At 44.3% G+C, this 17,941-nt stretch overlaps 2 protein-coding genes across 9 annotated transcripts in view; one reads left to right on the top strand and one right to left on the bottom strand.

Annotated features, from left to right (window-relative positions):
• Positions 1 to 10,929, bottom strand: part of LOC124001439 (putative protein TPRXL) — an 11,053-nt gene extending 124 nt beyond the window's left edge. Inside the window, exons 1-3 of the mRNA XM_046308170.1 lie at positions 10,907 to 10,929; positions 9,693 to 10,051; positions 1 to 292 (exon numbers count right to left, since the gene is read on the bottom strand). The exon at positions 1 to 292 is cut by the window's left edge and continues 124 nt beyond it. Of these exons, the coding sequence (XP_046164126.1) occupies positions 1 to 292; positions 9,693 to 10,051; positions 10,907 to 10,929 (674 nt within the window). The remainder of the gene's footprint in view (positions 293 to 9,692; positions 10,052 to 10,906) is intronic.
• A 2,671-nt stretch (positions 10,930 to 13,600) lies between these two features.
• Positions 13,601 to 17,941, top strand: part of LOC124001108 (teneurin-3-like) — a 476,023-nt gene continuing 471,682 nt past the window's right edge. For 7 of the 8 annotated variants that reach the window (XM_046307670.1, XM_046307668.1, XM_046307667.1 and 4 more), the window contains exons 1-2: positions 13,601 to 14,040; positions 14,152 to 14,254. The gene's annotated coding sequence lies outside the window, so the exon portion shown is untranslated. Of the gene's footprint in view, positions 14,041 to 14,060; positions 14,255 to 17,941 lie in introns of those variants that run through there. The other variant, XM_046307663.1, reaches the window with a different exon arrangement.

Genomic DNA, 17,941 nt, shown 5'->3' with positions numbered 1-17,941 from the left:
GAGAGTTGAGAGCTGGGCGTGGAGAGTTGAGAGCTGGGCGTGGAGAGTTGAGAGCTGGGTGTTGAGAGTTGAGAGCTGGGCGTGGAGAGTTGAGAGCTGGGCATGGAGATTTGAGAGCTGGGCGTGGAGAGTTGAGAGGTTGGCGTGGAGAGTTGAGAGTTGAGAGCTGGGCGTGGAGAGTTGAGGGCTGGGCGTGGAGAGTTGAGAGCTGGGCGTGGAGAGTTGAGAGCTGGGCGTGAAGAGTTGAGAGCTGGGCGTGAAGAGTTGAGAGCTGGGCGTGGAGAGTTGAGAGCTGGGCGTTGAGAGTTGAGAGTTGAGAGCTGGGCGTTGAGAGTTGAGAGCTGGGCGTTGAGAGTTGTGAGACAATTGACAAGATTCAAAGTTTGTTTTTGGCTTCTTGAAGGAATTGATTCGTTTAGGTACCAGATCTGTTTGTGTGATTATTCCACCCCTTCTTGTATGCCAAGCAAGAGTGGCAAGTAGTGGAATAATAGCACAAACCGATCTGGGACCAGGCTATACATTTAACAGATTCTCTTACCACACACTATTCCTTTTTGCCTTGAATCTTTCTTTACAGAGCAGTGTTTCATTACAGTCTTTCTGCTCAGCGGTTCATCATGTTTCCCATCATGTGTGAAGATGTTCAGCATTGTCACAAACACTTTGGTTTCAGAGGCTCACTGGCCATGCAGTTCTAAACACTGTTTGTTATATAACTTTGGTTTTAGAGGCTCAGTGGCCATGCAGTTCTAAACACTGTTTGTTATATAACTTTGGTTTCAGAGGCTCACTGGCCATGCAGTTCTAAACACTGCTTAGTTATATCACTTTGGTTTCAGAGGCTCACTGGCCATGCAGTTCTAAACACTGCTTAGTTATATCACTTTGGTTTCAGAGGCTCACTGGCCATGCAGTTCTAAACACTGCTTAGTTATATAACTTTGGTTTTAGAGGCTCAGTGGCCATGCAGTTCTAAACACTGTTTGTTATATAACTTTGGTTTCAGAGGCTCACTGGCCATGCAGTTCTTAACACTGCTTAGTTATATCACTTTGGTTTCAGAGGCTCACTGGCCATGCAGTTCTAAACACTGCTTAGTTATATCACTTTGGTTTCAGAGGCTCACTGGCCATGCAGTTCTAAACACTGCTTAGTTATATCACTTTGGTTTCAGAGGCTCACTGGCCATGCAGTTCTAAACACTGCTTAGTTATATAACTTTGGTTTTAGAGGCTCAGTGGCCATGCAGTTCTAAACACTGTTTGTTATATAACTTTGGTTTCAGAGGCTCACTGGCCATGCAGTTCTTAACACTGCTTAGTTATATCACTTTGGTTTCAGAGGCTCACTGGCCATGCAGTTCTAAACACTGCTTAGTTATATCACTTTGGTTTCAGAGGCTCACTGGCCATGCAGTTCTAAACACTGCTTAGTTATATCACTTTGGTTTCAGAGGCTCACTGGCCATGCAGTTCTAAACACTGCTTAGTTATATAACTTTGGTTTTAGAGGCTCAGTGGCCATGCAGTTCTAAACACTGTTTGTTATATAACTTTGGTTTCAGAGGCTCACTGGCCATGCAGTTCTTAACACTGCTTAGTTATATCACTTTGGTTTCAGAGGCTCACTGGCCATGCAGTTCTAAACACTGCTTAGTTATATCACTTTGGTTTCAGAGGCTCACTGGCCATGCAGTTCTAAACACTGCTTAGTTATATCACTTTGGTTTCAGAGGCTCACTGGCCATGCAGTTCTAAACACTGCTTAGTTATATAACTTTGGTTTTAGAGGCTCAGTGGCCATGCAGTTCTAAACACTGTTTGTTATATAACTTTGGTTTCAGAGGCTCACTGGCCATGCAGTTCTTAACACTGCTTAGTTATATCACTTTGGTTTCAGAGGCTCACTGGCCATGCAGTTCTAAACACTGCTTAGTTATATCACTTTGGTTTCAGAGGCTCACTGGCCATGCAGTTCTAAACACTGCTTAGTTATATCACTTTGGTTTCAGAGGCTCACTGGCCATGCAGTTCTAAACACTGCTTAGTTATATCACTTTGGTTTTAGAGGCTCACTGGCCATGCAGTTCTAAACACTGTTTGTTATATAACTTTGGTTTCAGAGGCTCACTGGCCATGCAGTTCTAAACACTGCTTAGTTATATCACTTTGGTTTCAGAGGCTCACTGGCCATGCAGTTCTAAACACTGCTTAGTTATATCACTTTGGTTTCAGAGGCTCACTGGCCATGCAGTTCTAAACACTGCTTAGTTATATCACTTTGGTTTCAGAGGCTCACTGTTAAATCACTTTGGTTTCCATGCAGTTCTAAACACTGCTTAGTTATATCACTTTGGTTCTAAACAGTTTCAGAGGCTCACTGGCCATGCAGTTCTAAACACTGCTTAGTTATATCACTTTGGTTTCAGAGGCTCACTGGCCATGCAGTTCTAAACACTGCTTAGTTATATCACTTTGGTTTCAGAGGCTCACTGGCCATGCAGTTCTAAACACTGCTTAGTTATATCACTTTGGTTTCAGAGGCTCACTGGCCATGCAGTTCTTAACACTGCTTAGTTATATCACTTTGGTTTCAGAGGCTCACTGGCCATGCAGTTCTAAACACTGCTTAGTTATATCACTTTGGTTTCAGAGGCTCACTGGCCATGCAGTTCTTAACACTGCTTAGTTATATCACTTTGGTTTCAGAGGCTCACTGGCCATGCAGTTCTAAACACTGCTTAGTTAAATCACTTTGGTTTCAGAGGCTCACTGGCCATGCAGTTCTTAACACTGCTTAGTTATATCACTTTGGTTTCAGAGGCTCACTGGCCATGCAGTTCTTAACACTGCTTAGTTATATCACTTTGGTTTCAGAGGCTCACTGGCCATGCAGTTCTTAACACTGCTTAGTTATATCACTTTGGTTTCAGAGGCTCACTGGCCATGCAGTTCTTAACACTGCTTAGTTATATCACTTTGGTTTCAGAGGCTCACTGGCCATGCAGTTCTAAACACTGCTTAGTTATATCACTTTGGTTTCAGAGGCTCACTGGCCATGCAGTTCTAAACACTGCTTAGTTATATCACTTTGGTTTCAGAGGCTCACTGGCCATGCAGTTCTAAACACTGCTTAATATCACTTTGGTTTCAGAGGCTCACTGGCCATGCAGTTCTAAACACTGCTTAGTTATATCACTTTGGTTTCAGAGGCTCACTGGCCATGCAGTTCTTAACACTGCTTAGTTATATCACTTTGGTTTCAGAGGCTCACTGGCCATGCAGTTCTTAACACTGCTTAGTTATATCACTTTGGTTTCAGAGGCTCACTGGCAGTTCTTAACACTGCTTAGTTATATCATTTTGGTTTCAGTCACTGGCCATGCAGTTCTTAACACTGCTTAGTTAAATCACTTTGGTTTCAGAGGCTCACTGGCCATGCAGTTCTAAACACTGCTTAGTTATATCACTTTGGTTTCAGAGGCTCACTGGCCATGCAGTTCTTAACACTGCTTAGTTATATCACTTTGGTTTCAGAGGCTCACTGGCCATGCAGTTCTAAACACTGCTTAGTTATATAACTTTGGTTTCAGAGGCTCACTGGCCATGCAGTTCTTAACACTGCTTAGTTATATCACTTTGGTTTCAGAGGCTCACTGGCCATGCAGTTCTAAACACTGCTTAGTTATATCACTTTGGTTTCAGAGGCTCACTGGCCATGCAGTTCTAAACACTGCTTAGTTATATCACTTTGGTTTCAGAGGCTCACTGGCCATGCAGTTCTAACACTGCTTAGTTATATCACTTTGGTTTCAAGCTATAGTCTGGGATTGGTACATCTGTTTTTGGATATGTAAATTAAGGGCATATAGCTGTTTATTCTTGGAGAATACAACTTAGTTCAGAATTTGCTATTTTATGAATGTGAGAGTGGTTACATCAAGCCCTAGTCCATCAGCTGTTTACCAAACTAAGTGTCAGCTTATTTTTTTATTTTATCACCGACTGCCCCTTTAAGCAGCTGTCTGTCTATGCTGTTCTCAACACTCCTTAGTTACTGTCGTTATGTAGAGAAGCACATCGGGCACATAATGTTTCCGGGATGTTTCCAGGAGAGATACAGACTATCTCTGTCATCACCACTTTGAAGAGGACGGATGGAAGCCCAGGCCATTTAGCACAATCAACATAGCCTCTCTTGGTGTATCGTTTTTCCAAGCACATACTTTACACAGAGGCCTACTGAGAACTCACATTATACTCTCATTACTCTCAATTATACTGCAGTACAGCTTAGACTGATTCAAATGGGATGTTTTCCAAGGATGAAAACCGTGACGCAAAATATTGATCAAACATATAATTGTCATGCCTGCTGTGTGTGTGTGTGTGTGTGTGTGTGTGTGTGTGTGTGTGTGTGTGTGTGTGTGTGTGTGTGTGTGTGTGTGTGTGTGTGTGTGTGTGTGTGTGTGTGTGTGTGTGTGTGTGTGTGTGTGTGTGTGTGTGTGTGTGTGTGTGTCTTTGTGTGTGTGCGTCCATAACCCCTTCTTCAGTTGAGGGAAGAGGGCAACAGAGGATGAGGGGATGAGCGTACAGTATGATAGAGAAAGGGGAGTGTTTCCTTAGTTCATTTCCTGTGTTTAGTCTGGCTGGGCGCTCAGCACATCCCCACATCCCAGGCAGCAGAAGCACGCTTTCATTTCCTCCATCCCAAGCATCCCTCCTTCCAACCATCCCTTCATCCTGAAGTATGAATTACATTAGCAGGACTCTTGAAAAAAATCTGCTGAGGTGTGTGTGTGTGTGTGCGTGTGTGTGTGCGTGTGTGTGTGTGTGTGCGTGGCGTGTAACAAATGTTACAATCTCAAAGTCTACAGATGTGAATAAGTAAATCCCCTATACATTATACAGTACATGTAAAGCTTGAATCCACTTGTTTAACCCATACCCCTCCATCAGTCTCTTTCTATGGAGGCTGCCCTGGGTGAAGGAGGTAATCCTGGTATCCTGGGTAAAGTCAAGGAGGTAATCCTGGTATCCTGGGTAAAGTCAATGATGAGATCCTGGTATCCTGGGTAAAGTCAATGAGGTAATCCTGGTATCCTGGGTAAAGTCAATGAGGTGATCCTGGTATCCTGGGTAAAGTCAAGGATGTAATCCTGGTATCCTGGGTAAAGTCAAGGAGGTGATCCTGGTATCCTGGGTAAAGTCAAGAAGGTGATCCTGGTATCCTGGGTAAAGTCAAGGAGGTAATCCTGGTATCCTGGGTAAAGTCAAGGAGGTGATCCTGGTATCCTGGGTAAAGTCAAGGAGGTGATCCTGGTATCCTGGGTAAAGTCAAGGAGGTAATCCTGGTATCCTGGGTAAAGTCAAGAAGGAGATCCTGGTATCCTGGGTAAAGTCAAGGAGGTAATCCTGGTATCCTGGGTAAAGTCAAGGAGGTGATCCTGGTATCCTGGGTAAAGTCAAGAAGGAGATCCTGGTATCCTGGGTAAAGTCAAGGAGGTAATCCTGGTATCCTGGGTAAAGGAAATCAACACTGGAAGACTTAACTAAGACAGAGTGGTGGAAAAAAAAGGAATAGCATTTGAATGGGAACTAAAATAGAAGCTCTGTCTCCCTCTATCATACTGAGGTCACAGAGTAGGACAGAGGAGCTGACGTGTCTCATCTCCCATCAATAATTGTCTAAAGACAAGAGGGAGGATCACAGTAACCTAGACGGTAAACTAGAGAGAATAGAAGAGAATGGGGGAGGGAGGGAGAAAGGGAGAGAGGGGGAGGTACAGTATTAATCATTGGGCCTTGTTCCCTCACCTCCCTCCCTATAAATGGCACACAGCTAGAGACTCTCTCGCACCAAGCAGGACATGTCTGGAGAGATGAGGTCAGGCCTGAAATATATGGTGGCCTATTGTTGAAGTGATGTAGCTATAGGGAAATAAAGTGAAGGAATTCATCACCGTCGATAACCTCTCTCGAGACATCCCAAAGCACACCTAGTATCAATGTGTATAATGTCCTACAGTAAACCAACAGTACAGTCCACCTAGTATCAATGTGTATAATGTCCTACAGTAAACCAACAGTACAGCCCACCTAGTATCAATGCTTATAATGTCCTACAGTAAACCAGCAGTACAGTCCACCTAGTATCAATGTGTATAATGTCCTACAGTAAACCAACAGTACAGTCCACCTAGTATCAATGTGTATAATGTCCTACAGTAAACCAACAGTACAGCCCACCTAGTATCAATGCTTATAATGTCCTATAAACCAGCAGTACAGTCCACCTAGTATCAATGTAAACCAACAACAGTACTGCCCACCTAGTATCAATGTGTATAATGTCCTACAGTAAACCAACAGTACTGCCCACCTAGTATCAATGTGTATAATGTCCTACAGTAAACAGTAAACCAACAGTACTGCCCACCTACAATGTGTATAATGTCTAGTAAACCAACAGTCAGTCCACCTAGTATCAATGTATAATGTCCTACAGTAAACCAACAGTACAGTCCACCTAGTATCAATGTGTATAATGTCCTACAGTAAACCAACAGTACAGTCCACCTAGTATCAATGCTTATAATGTCCTACAGTAAACCAACAGTACTGCCCACCTAGTATCAATGTGTATAATGTCCTACAGTAAACCAACAGTACAGCCCACCTAGTATCAATGCTTATAATGTCCTACAGTAAACCAACAGTACTGCCCACCTAGTATCAATGTGTATAATGTCCTACAGTAAACCAACAGTACAGCCCACCTAGTATCAATGTCCTACAGTAAACCAACAGTACAGCCCACCTAGTATCAATGCTTATAATGTCCTACAGTAAACCAACAGTACAGCCCACCTAGTATCAATGTATATAATGTCCTACAGTAAACCAACAGTACAGCCCACCTAGTATCAATGTCCTACAGTAAACCAACAGTACAGCCCACCTAGTATCAATGTGTATAATGTCCTACAGTAAACCAACAGTACTGCTCACCTAGTATCAATGCTTATAATGTCCTAGCCCACCTAGTATCAATGTGTATAATGTCCTACAGTAAACCAACAGTACTGCTCACCTAGTAACATGTACAGTACAGGATATACACATTAACATGTACAGTACAGGATATACACTTTAACATGTACAGGATATACACTTTAACATGTACAGTACAGGACATACACTTTAACATGTACAGTACAGGATATACACTTTAACATGTACAGTACAGGACATGCACTTTAACATGTACAGTACAGGACATACACTTTAAAGTACATGTTAAAGTGTATATCCTGCATGTGCAGCGCTCCATCTGGCCTGCATTAGTGTGTGCATGGGCCGTGTGAAATGCTCATCTGGCTAGCACTGCGTTTGTGTGTGTGTGTGTGTGTGTGTGTGTGTGTGTGTGTGTGTGTGTGTGTGTGTGTGTGTGTGTGTGTGTGTGTGTGTGTGTGTGTGTGTGTGTGTGTGTGTGTGTGTGTGTGTGTGTGTGTGTGTGTGTGTGTGTGTGCCTGTGCATGCGAGTGTGTTGTTCGTGTGCATGTGTGTGTGCCCTAGTTGGGAGTTGGCTGGAGAAGAGGGGACCCTGAAGCCCAGAGGGATGGACAGAGTGGTGGAGTGAGAGAGAGGTGCGGTGGAGAGAGCGAGGGTGAGAGAGCAGCCTGGTCACTAGAAAGGCACGTTGATTTCGGACGTTTGAAAATGTCCTGAGGACGTCCATACGTGCCATCCTCTGCGCTCACCAAAACAACAATACATACCACTCTCTGCGCTCACCAAAACAACAATACATACCACCCTCTGCGCTCACCAAAACAACAATACATACCACCCTCTGCGCTCACCAAAACAACAATACATACCACCCTCTGCGCTCACCAAAACAACAATACATACCACCCTCTGCGCTCACCAAAACAACAATACATACCACCCTCTGCGCTCACCAAAACAGCAATACATACCATCCTCATTCCACCCTCTGCCCCCACCAAAACAACGATACATACCACCCTCTGCGCTCACCAAAACAACGATACATACCACCCTCTGCCCCCACCAAAACAACGATACATACCACCCTCTGTGCTCACCAAAACAACAATACATACCACCCTCATACCACCCTCTGCCCCCACCAAAACAACGATACATACCACCCTCTGCGCTCACCAAAATAATGATACATACCACCCTCTGCGCTCACCAAAACAACGATGCATACCACCCTCTGCGCTCACCAAAACAACGATACATACCACCCTCTGCGCTCACCAAAACAACGATACATACCACCCTCTGCGCTCACCAAAACAATGATACATACCACCCACTGCGCTCACCAAAACAACGATACATACCACCCTCATACCACCCTCTGCGTTCACCAAAACAACGATACATACCACCCTCTGCGCTCACCAAAACAACGATACATACCACCCTCTGCGCTCACCAAAATAACGATACATACCACCCTCTGCGCTCACCAAAACAACGATGCATACCACCCTCTGCGCTCACCAAAACAATGATACATACCACCCTCTGCGCTCACCAAAACAACGATACATACCACCCTCTGCGCTCACCAAAACAATGATACATACCACCCACTGCGCTCACCAAAACAACGATACATACCACCCTCATACCACCCTCTGCGTTCACCAAAACAACGATACATACCACCCTCTGCGCTCACCAAAACAACGATACATACCACCCTCTGCGCTCACCAAAACAACGATACATACCACCCTCTGCGCTCACCAAAACAATGATACATACCACCCTCTGCGCGCACCAAAACAACGATACATACCACCCTCTGCGCTCACCAAAACAATGATGGGACACCACTGGACTCAAACTCACCACACTCAGAGCCAGAGCACGCTGCTTTAGACAGCTGCATCACAGCAGTCCACAATGCTCTTGTAAGCACAGAGAGACACTATATAAATGGAGACAGAGCATTTTTAAAAATGCTTTCGTTTTATGCTTTCCCCAAACCATAGCCCTAAACTTAACCACTCTGAATGCAAACCAGTTGTTTATATTTAAACCCTGTAACCACATGGAATTAATGGGTCAAAATCAAAAATCGACGTTAATCCAATTACGTCAAATCCCGAAGTGAAACTATGAGATCAGGTTGCAGTGAGATATAGATAGGGAGGGTTGAGGGTGAGGGAAAGAGAGCGAGGTGATGAAGATAGATGGACTGAAATAGGGAGCGAGTGTGTGTGTGTGAGAGTGAGTGTGTGTGAGAGAGAGGGGGGGGAGTGAGAGGGTGAGGGAGAGAGTGAGAGAGGGAGAGAGTGAGAGAGGGAGGGAGGGAGAGAGAGAGAGAGGGAGAGAGAGAGAGAGAGGAGAGAGAGAGAGAGAGAGAGAGAGAGAGAGAGAGAGAGAGAGAGAGAGAGAGAGAGAGAGAGAGAGAGAGAGAGAGAGAGAGAGAGAGAGAGAGAGAGAGAGAAAAGAGGCTGTTGACATTGACTTGTCCTAACACTTCACCAGTCATGTGAAAGATGCTCCTGCAGGAGGGAAAGAGAGGAGGGGTTACAGAGCAGACTCACTGCCTCACAGCTACAAATACACTGTCATTCTGTGTGTGTTCGTAACAGTACGTATATACTTAGGTTACTTATTTGAGTGCATCTGATCTACCTTTCTGAAAATACAGGCCGAGGTCTTTGCCCTGTGACCTATGGTCAGTAACTCCATTCTGGGCAGGAGGACAGGCAGGCGTGAAGCCGTGTCTCTGCCCCTGTCTGGGGCCCCAGAGGTCTTGTGCCAAGCTGTAGGCAGCTCTGCTCCATCCCTGGTTCTGGGCAGCCCCAGAGGTCTTGTGCCAAGCTGTAGGCAGCTCTGCTCCATCCCTGGTTCTGGGCAGCCCCAGAGGTCTTGTGCCAAGCTGTAGGCAGCTCTGCTCCATCCCTGGTTCTGGGCAGCCCCAGAGGTCTTGTGCCAAGCTGTAGGCAGCTCTGCTCCATCCCTGGTTCTGGGCAGCCCCAGAGGCACAGCTTCTGGGATCAGCGATGGCACACGTGTCACTTCCACATGTCACTGTGTGTCTCTCTGTCCGTCCGCCCGTCTGTTCCTCAGTTTGACTTATCTCTTATTGTCTGGTGATGGGGAACAGGGAATCAATCTCTTGGTTGTAAAATCAGAAATGTCCCCCCAGGTGTGTGTGTGTGTGTTAATGTGTGGTAGTGAGGGAGGAACAAGGTGAGGGAGGGGGATAGAGAGATGAAGTGCTTTGATGATGTTGATGTGTCTTCTATCTCACAGTTGGTATGAATGATTTCTGTGTGATTGGACCGTATCTGAAACACCAGGGGTTCTTTATTCTACTTTCACACTTATGTATTTATCAATCTATCTCCTCTTTCAGCCAGAGCCCATCTATGTCTATTTACCGGCATTGCACAGCGCTTTTTTCTTGATTAGGCTGTTAAAATCAGTGGATGGACGTGTCCTTTTATTCTGAATAGAGTGTACGGAATGATTGATATCGGAGTGTACGGAATGATTGATATCCATAATTGTGAGGCTTTAGACCAGAGAGAGAACAATGTTACAGATAATGGCTTTTAATAGTGGTAACTTGTTGAGAATAGAGTGCTCTCTGAAAAGACTAAATATGATTTGTTTGGTTTCTCAGAGCAATTGAGCAATAATTGAAATACAGGCGCTGGCCTAGAACGAAATAAACAAAGTTGACAAGAATTCTGAAATAATTAACGTTAGATATGAATTCCGGATTTTGGGATCCGTGCTGCAATATTTTATTTCTATCTGCGTTAGTTCCACTAGTTATGCTGGTGTTTTTAGTTTTGTTGTGAAATTATTCACACAATAGCGGTTAGCATTTGTATTACCGTGCTCTAGTGTTTCCTTCCATCGTTCATTCAGTATGTCCATTAAACAGACAAAAACGGACTTCAAAGGTAAAGTGGGCATTGAATTAAATCCCCAATCAATGTGAAAAACATTGAACTAGCTTCAAACGTTTCAGATTGAGTGGGCCTGCTGTGAAAATGCTAACTGCTATGCCGCAGTTCTGCCCGTGGTTGGCAACACAGCCGTAGCAGCGCAATGTCCATTATGCCCTGCTTCCCAAAGAAATGTCCTTTCTTCGGGTTTGTCCCTCAGATGAGTGTCAGCTCAATGAAGAATACATAAAGAGAAAGACAAGAAAAGAAAACACTTTTATAACTCATAGCAAAAATAATTACTTGAGTTAAGGGCTAACGGCTATATTGTACAGTCCTTACATTGCATCCTCTTGTATTCCTTGCTTCCCTAAATAGTTATTTTTTTTAACAGAATAATGTCCAGTTGTCATTTTTTTAATAACAAATGATATAAATAAAAAAATTGCGTAATAATGTCCTGCCTTTTAACCTATCACCTCAACACTGCAGGGTGGGGCTATTTTCAGTCCGGCCATTACTTTGAATCCAACCTGTGTTTAAACCTTTAAACCTGAAATGGGTCCTTTCAAGGCAAGACCATGTTTCGTATAAGGAGACGTGGGAGAGGTTGAGATGTTACAATCAAATGATGTCATGACCACTGCACCACGCTCACATGCACTAGCTCTCCACCACGCCGCCATGGCAACCAGAAACACATGGCATGCTTCCTTTGGTTTTGGTGCAAGGCAGTACCACCCTCCCACCGGCTTCCACTTCACTCCACCCAACCCCAACCAGGGAGGGAGTAGGGATATTGAGCTGTGGACGTCTATCTACTGCACTTGTTAACCGCCCGGCAACCGGCCATGCACTCAGTCTGAGGTGAGGTATCAGAGGAGGGCAACGAGGGCAAAGCTTGTTAAAAGTTCATCCCTTATGCTTGGCTTGTAACAGGTTGTGTGTCTGGGTGTAGGTCTGTCTCAACAGGGTTTTTAGTTTCATGAGATTCAGTCAAATGTTTTTCAAATCAGGAAAGGACAGACACGGGTATGTGGACTCAGAGGTGGGGCTCAGTGGCAAAGCCGAACGGCAGCTGCAACATCACTGTTTCAACTCTAACTTGACCCTTATTAAAATGATGACTCTGCCCCTGAGCTTGTTTGTCTGATTTTTACAGTTAAAAAGAAGAGGTCTCTATTCAATATTTGTGGGCTTTATACACTGAGTGTAAAAAACATTAGGAATACTTTCCTAATATTTAGTTGCACCCCCTTTTGCCCTCAGAACAGCCTCCTGTTGGGGCATGGACTCTACAAGGTGTTGAAAGCGTTCCACAGGGATGTTGGCCCACGTTGACCCCAATGCTTCCCACAGTTGTGTCAAGTTGGCTGGATGTCCTTTGGGTGGTGGACCATTCTTTATACACACGGCTGAGCGTGTAAAAGCCAACAGTGTTGCAGTTCTTGACACACTCAAACCGGTGCGCCTGGCACCTACTACCATACCCTATTAAATTACACTTAAAGCCTTTGTGTTGCCCATTCACCCTTTGAATTTTTTATTTTACCTTTATTTAACGAGGCAAGTCAGTTAAGAACAAATTCTTATTAACAATGACGGCCTACCCCGGTCAAACCTGGATGACGCTGGGCCAATTGTGCGCCGCCCTAAGGGACCCCCAAACACGGCCGGATGTGATGCAGCCAGGATTCGAACCAGGTACTGTAGTGACACCTCTTGCACCGAGAACCCCAATGGCACACATACACAATCCATGTCTCAAGGCTTAAACATCCTTCTTTAACCTGTCTCCTCTCCTTCATCTACACCGATTGAAGTGGATTTAACAAGTGACATCAATAAGGGATCCTACATTTCACCTGGTCAGTCTACGTCATGGAAAGAGCAGGTGATCATAATGTTTTATACACTTAGTGTATGTCAAAGGCTGTAAAATATGTGCATATTTTCAGTTTCAGTCAACTGTTTGACCCAGACATGACCTCCTGACATTTGACTATTAACATTGGTATCAAAGCCAAAGGAAAAGAACATGTGCAACTATGGGCTGCATCTGCATGTTGGCAGGAATAGAAAAACAGTCAGATTATAGTCATTATTTTTTACTTTCTAGTGGGGTGGCTGACTGCAATATATGTTCAAATGTTATGCTCTGTTTGTCCTCAGTTTCATCTTGTAATATTGCTGGAAAAAGTACACAATCGGTTATTACTGTATCTGGCACCAAAATGGTACAGTACTGCTTGTTTGATGGAATTCCAAATCATTTTACCATGCCATCTCTAAGCAGGCCTAATTATGGCAACCTACTTTTACAAATATGTGACCGTAAAATTAAACAACAAAATGATGCATTTCTTAACATGTCATAACAACTGATGTAGGCTGCAAGCTGCTCTGTGCTAAACAAATAACCCTACGCCTATACACCATCCTCTCCAAATCGAAGCCCTTAAATCCATTATCTGAGTGTGCAGCCTAATCAGTACCAACGCAGACATCTTCATCTGCTTCGACATCCGTCGAGGAGTCATTTATCACACCGCGACGCAACTTGGATGCCCCTTAAATTATTATCATATAGTGCTAGATATACATACTGATTGGACGCAGCAGGGGGAATACTGGGTCTTTACATCGACTGACTGCGAGAAGGGGGAGACGCTCCATCGCGCGCAGGACAACAATATATATCTAGACCCGGAGACCTCTCCGTTCTTTTGAAAATACAAAATAGCCACCTTGCTTGTACCGTTGGCGGTCGGAAGAGTGTGAGAGAGTGCCTTTCTTTTGCTCGTTTTGTTTACGTCAAGGGGACTGAAGTTTACGGAGGCAGTGGTTCTCTCGGCGCAAATAGGCTACAACAATCGTAACTCGATCTCCCCCCGTTTTGTGTCGTCTGTGGTTGGTAGAGTCCTCAGTAGTTACACATGTGTGGTTGTCACTGCTGGACGGTGTCATGCTCGAATCCTCTGCTTCTTGCACTGCGCTGTCCTCTTCTGTTGAGTGATCAGACAGTCTTCACTGTTGTTCCCGGGCAGTGAATACCTGTCAACACCCCGTCGGCGACATTGGTATGTTTTATATTTCCATTGAGCTACGGGACTATCCTATCGTTTTGAAATAGCTGGAGTGAGAGTTGTGTTTGCCAGAACCTTTGTTTTACCACCGACTATTCCATTCAGAAAACAGCGACGAATTGCCTAGAAGTTGGAGCATCGTTTGGTGAAGTTTTGACCCACCGGTACTGAACAACAATGGGATTCTAATCGGACAAATCCACGCCAGGTAGGGCCCTAAACTGTACTGTCCTGTTGTAATTTATTTATTTTAATATTTTCCAAATGATAAACACATTTATTAGCCGGGTATTGGTATGGCTGGTGTTTACTTCCTGTGAGAGTTGTTGATAAATTACGCGCGGTTCGTGTTTTACACGCGCTTGACATGAGAGGTGCCATAGAAAAAAATCCCATTTAATATTTTGAGGCGTCTATGTCTGTTGTGTGTTGTGAAACTTCTGAACTACTTTTACCAGGATAAACTGGCGTATGTGCATGTTATTTGATTACGCATTGTTAGACACATTAAAATAGTTCACCTGGTATCTGCACACGTGCTTAAAATAAGCAACAATTTATATATATATAAATTGCCATTTGATTGCGTACAGCTGAAGGCCTACAGTACGTTTATGTTGTAATTTAATACATCCACACAACTATATGTCAGTTATTTAAATTGAAAAAAATCAGTTCTCTGTTGCTATTTCGCAAATTTGGGAGACATTTCTGCCTATTATGAGTGTCATTGTTGTTGCTCATGTAGATATATTTAGTCCTTTAATTGTTCTGCCAGTGTTCGTTTGTATCAGGTGCTCTTTGGCGACGCGGGCACAGGTCGATAGTCAGACAAATGCATAAAATGGAGAAAAAAATAATACATCGTTGTCTTCCTTCTCTACAAAGGCGACAAATACATGATATGTCGCTCCACTGTGTTATTAATACGCTGTATCATTACGGTTTATCTAGGACCTTTCACAACACATGACAGAACGCTGTAAAGCTTTCAGTTTGTCATCATTTCTGGGCATACGGTGCTGGTTATCAATAACGTGTATTGGTTTATTATAAGGGACTGGCTTCGTCCCCTCACTGGGTCCTTAAAGCTGTAGCCTGACAGATGTATCCCCATATAAGTAGTCTTAGGGCTTTGTTCAATGTGTATCGCTGAAGCGTTACAGATTGCAGATATACATATACATATAATTTACATTGAGCCAACATATGCCGCGTTTACCGTGAATGCAGTCTATGCGACCGCGGGAACATTGCCTTTCATTTTCAATTGCGCTATAAAGCGGCTCTTCAGCGTTACGGGTTGAATATAGACCCTAGTCTTTATCCAACGGGGATGCCAACAATGCGATTTAATAGAATACGCTACCGGTATACCAAAATATTTGAAAAGCTTCCAGGTCACATACATTTTAAAAAGGACTATGAATCATGTCGTTGTCCCTGAGATAGATATGGTGCAGAGTGTGTAGTGTGTGATTTGGCTCACTTCTTTACCCTGTGCCCTTCTTTCCCCCAGAGGCACTGAGCCTGGAGGTCCCTTTAGCCTACAGCAGGAATAAAATGTTCCGTAATTCGTTCATTTTAATGTAACCCCCAGGTTAGGCTATTTTAAGATATGGGGTGAAACATTGTTTAAGGGTTTATATTGGTTAAAGAAACAGCAGGCCTGTAACAATTATTTATTAGACAGTCAATAGATACTTTATTGAACATCAGAAACACTAGTTTAAATGTGTAATGCTATGAAACATTTTGTAGTTATTTCAGTACATAGAGACTGTTTTCCGTTTTTCTTAAAGGTCAACACTGTCACTTTACAGTTGTAGATTATTTAATTGAAAAGGTGCATACGGTTATGTTGCATCTTGTTCTCAGAATCAGCACACCACCGTTAGTCAGTAGTATTATTTATTTATTATTGATTGTGTGTTTGTTTTACTCCATGTGTAACTCTGTTGTTGTATGTGTCAAACTGCTTTGCTTTATCTTGGCCAGGTCGCAGTTGTCAATGAGAACTTGTTCTCAAATGGCCTTCCTGGCTAAATAAAGGTGAAATATTTTTTATTATTTTTTAAAGTAGAAATAGAGGGACACACACACTAGTATTTTTAATGAAAACATTTCATATAATTCAACATAACATCATTCCTGTTTTCTAAACATTGTAAAATTAGATTGCGCTCTTGTAAAAAAATGTTTTATTTATTTTTATAATCCATTTATAGTGGTTGACTCCAGTAGGTTCAGACCAGTGCCCTCTAAACAGCCTGGACATGGTGCAGACAGCCAGTGTAGGTAAAACAAAGAGCCGAGGTATCTTCATGTTCTGTAATTGTATCTGAAAAATGAGACTGAAGATAGAGGCCTGACGAAAGATTCCTGGATCCTCCTAAATAGGCTTTTGTTTAAACAGGGACTGGGTCTTATGGAGTTGAACCAGGCTATAATGTGGCACTGCACAGAGAGATTTGATACACAGTTAAACTATTATAGTTCACTCTTGTGTGTTTCTCAGAGAGAGAAAGAGGCCAGATATTTGTTCTGCTCTGTTCAAGCTGTCTCTCATTTTTACTCAAGTATTGTACATCTTTTATGGTATTTTTACTATATTTTCTCAAATGATTGTGCTCATTTTCATTGTGCGAGGAAGTTTTATGTTCTTTTTGATAGCTTAACTTTGGTTTGTAGCCAGCCGGTCTTCTGAGCAGGCACAGGGAGCCAGCCGGTCTTCTGAGCAGGCACAGGGAGCCAGCCGGTCTTCTGAGCAGGCACAGGGAGCCAGCCGGTCTTCTGAGCAGGCACAGGGAGCCAGCCGGTCTTCTGAGCAGGCACAGGGAGCCAGCCGGTCTTCTGAGCAGGCACAGGGAGCCAGCCGGTCTTCTGAGCAGGCACAGGGAGCCAGCCGGTCTTCTGAGCAGGCACAGGGAGCCAGCCGGTCTTCTGAGCAGGCACAGGGAGCCAGCCGGTCTTCTGAGCAGGCACAGGGAGCCAGCCGGTCTTCTGAGCAGGCACAGGGAGCCAGCCGGTCTTCTGAGCAGGCACAGGGAGCCAGCCTGGCCTACCCTGCAAAGGGGAACTGTATGATTAGGCTAGGTAATCAATAACCACAATGAAAGATATTTAATTGCCTTTTAGTGAGGAAATTGCTGCATTTAAATTCCCGCCCTAAACAATAACTTTTAAGACCAATATTTTGAAGGTAATAAGCAAACACCAAAAGTTAGTTTGTGAAAAATGAAAAATACATTTCTATTATTTAGGTCTAGATGTGAGGATCATAACATGATGTATTTGACACACCTTCTTTGCAGAAGGTTTTATCTTTATGAAATGCCCCTGGTAGGCCTAAATCAGACAAAGGTTTCTACCCGGGAAACAAATGCTTCCCGGGTGGGTGGAGGGTGGGTGGAGGGTGATGGAGAGGGATGATGTGGGAATGGCGCAGAGTAAGGTTGAGTGAGACGGGATGGAGCGGGTGAGGTGGAGTGAGACGGGATGGAGCGGGTGAGGTGGAGTGAGACGGGATGGAGCGGGTGAGGTGGAGTGAGACGAGCGGGTGAGGTGGAGTGAGACACGATGGAGCGGGGTGAAGTTGGGTGAGACGGGATGGAGCGGGTGAGGTGGAGTGAGACAGGATGGAGCGGGTGAGGTGGAGTGAGACAGGATGGAGCGGGTGAGGTGGAGTGAGACAGGATGGAGCGGGTGAGGTGGAGTGAGACAGGATGGAGCGGGTGAGGTGGGAGAGACAGATGACGGGTGAGGTGGATGGAGCGGGTGAGACAGGATGGAGCGGGTGGGGAGCGGGTGAGGTGGAGTGAGACAGGATGGAGCGGGTGAGGTGGAGTGAGACAGGATGGAGCGGGTGAGGTGGAGTGAGACGGATGGAGAGGTG

The sequence above is a fragment of the Oncorhynchus gorbuscha genome, linkage group LG17, assembly GCF_021184085.1.
Source record: "Oncorhynchus gorbuscha isolate QuinsamMale2020 ecotype Even-year linkage group LG17, OgorEven_v1.0, whole genome shotgun sequence".
Classification (NCBI taxonomy): domain Eukaryota; kingdom Metazoa; phylum Chordata; class Actinopteri; order Salmoniformes; family Salmonidae; genus Oncorhynchus; species Oncorhynchus gorbuscha.
Note: the sequence above shows the minus strand (reverse complement) of the source record. Positions and strands in the feature narration are given on the sequence as shown.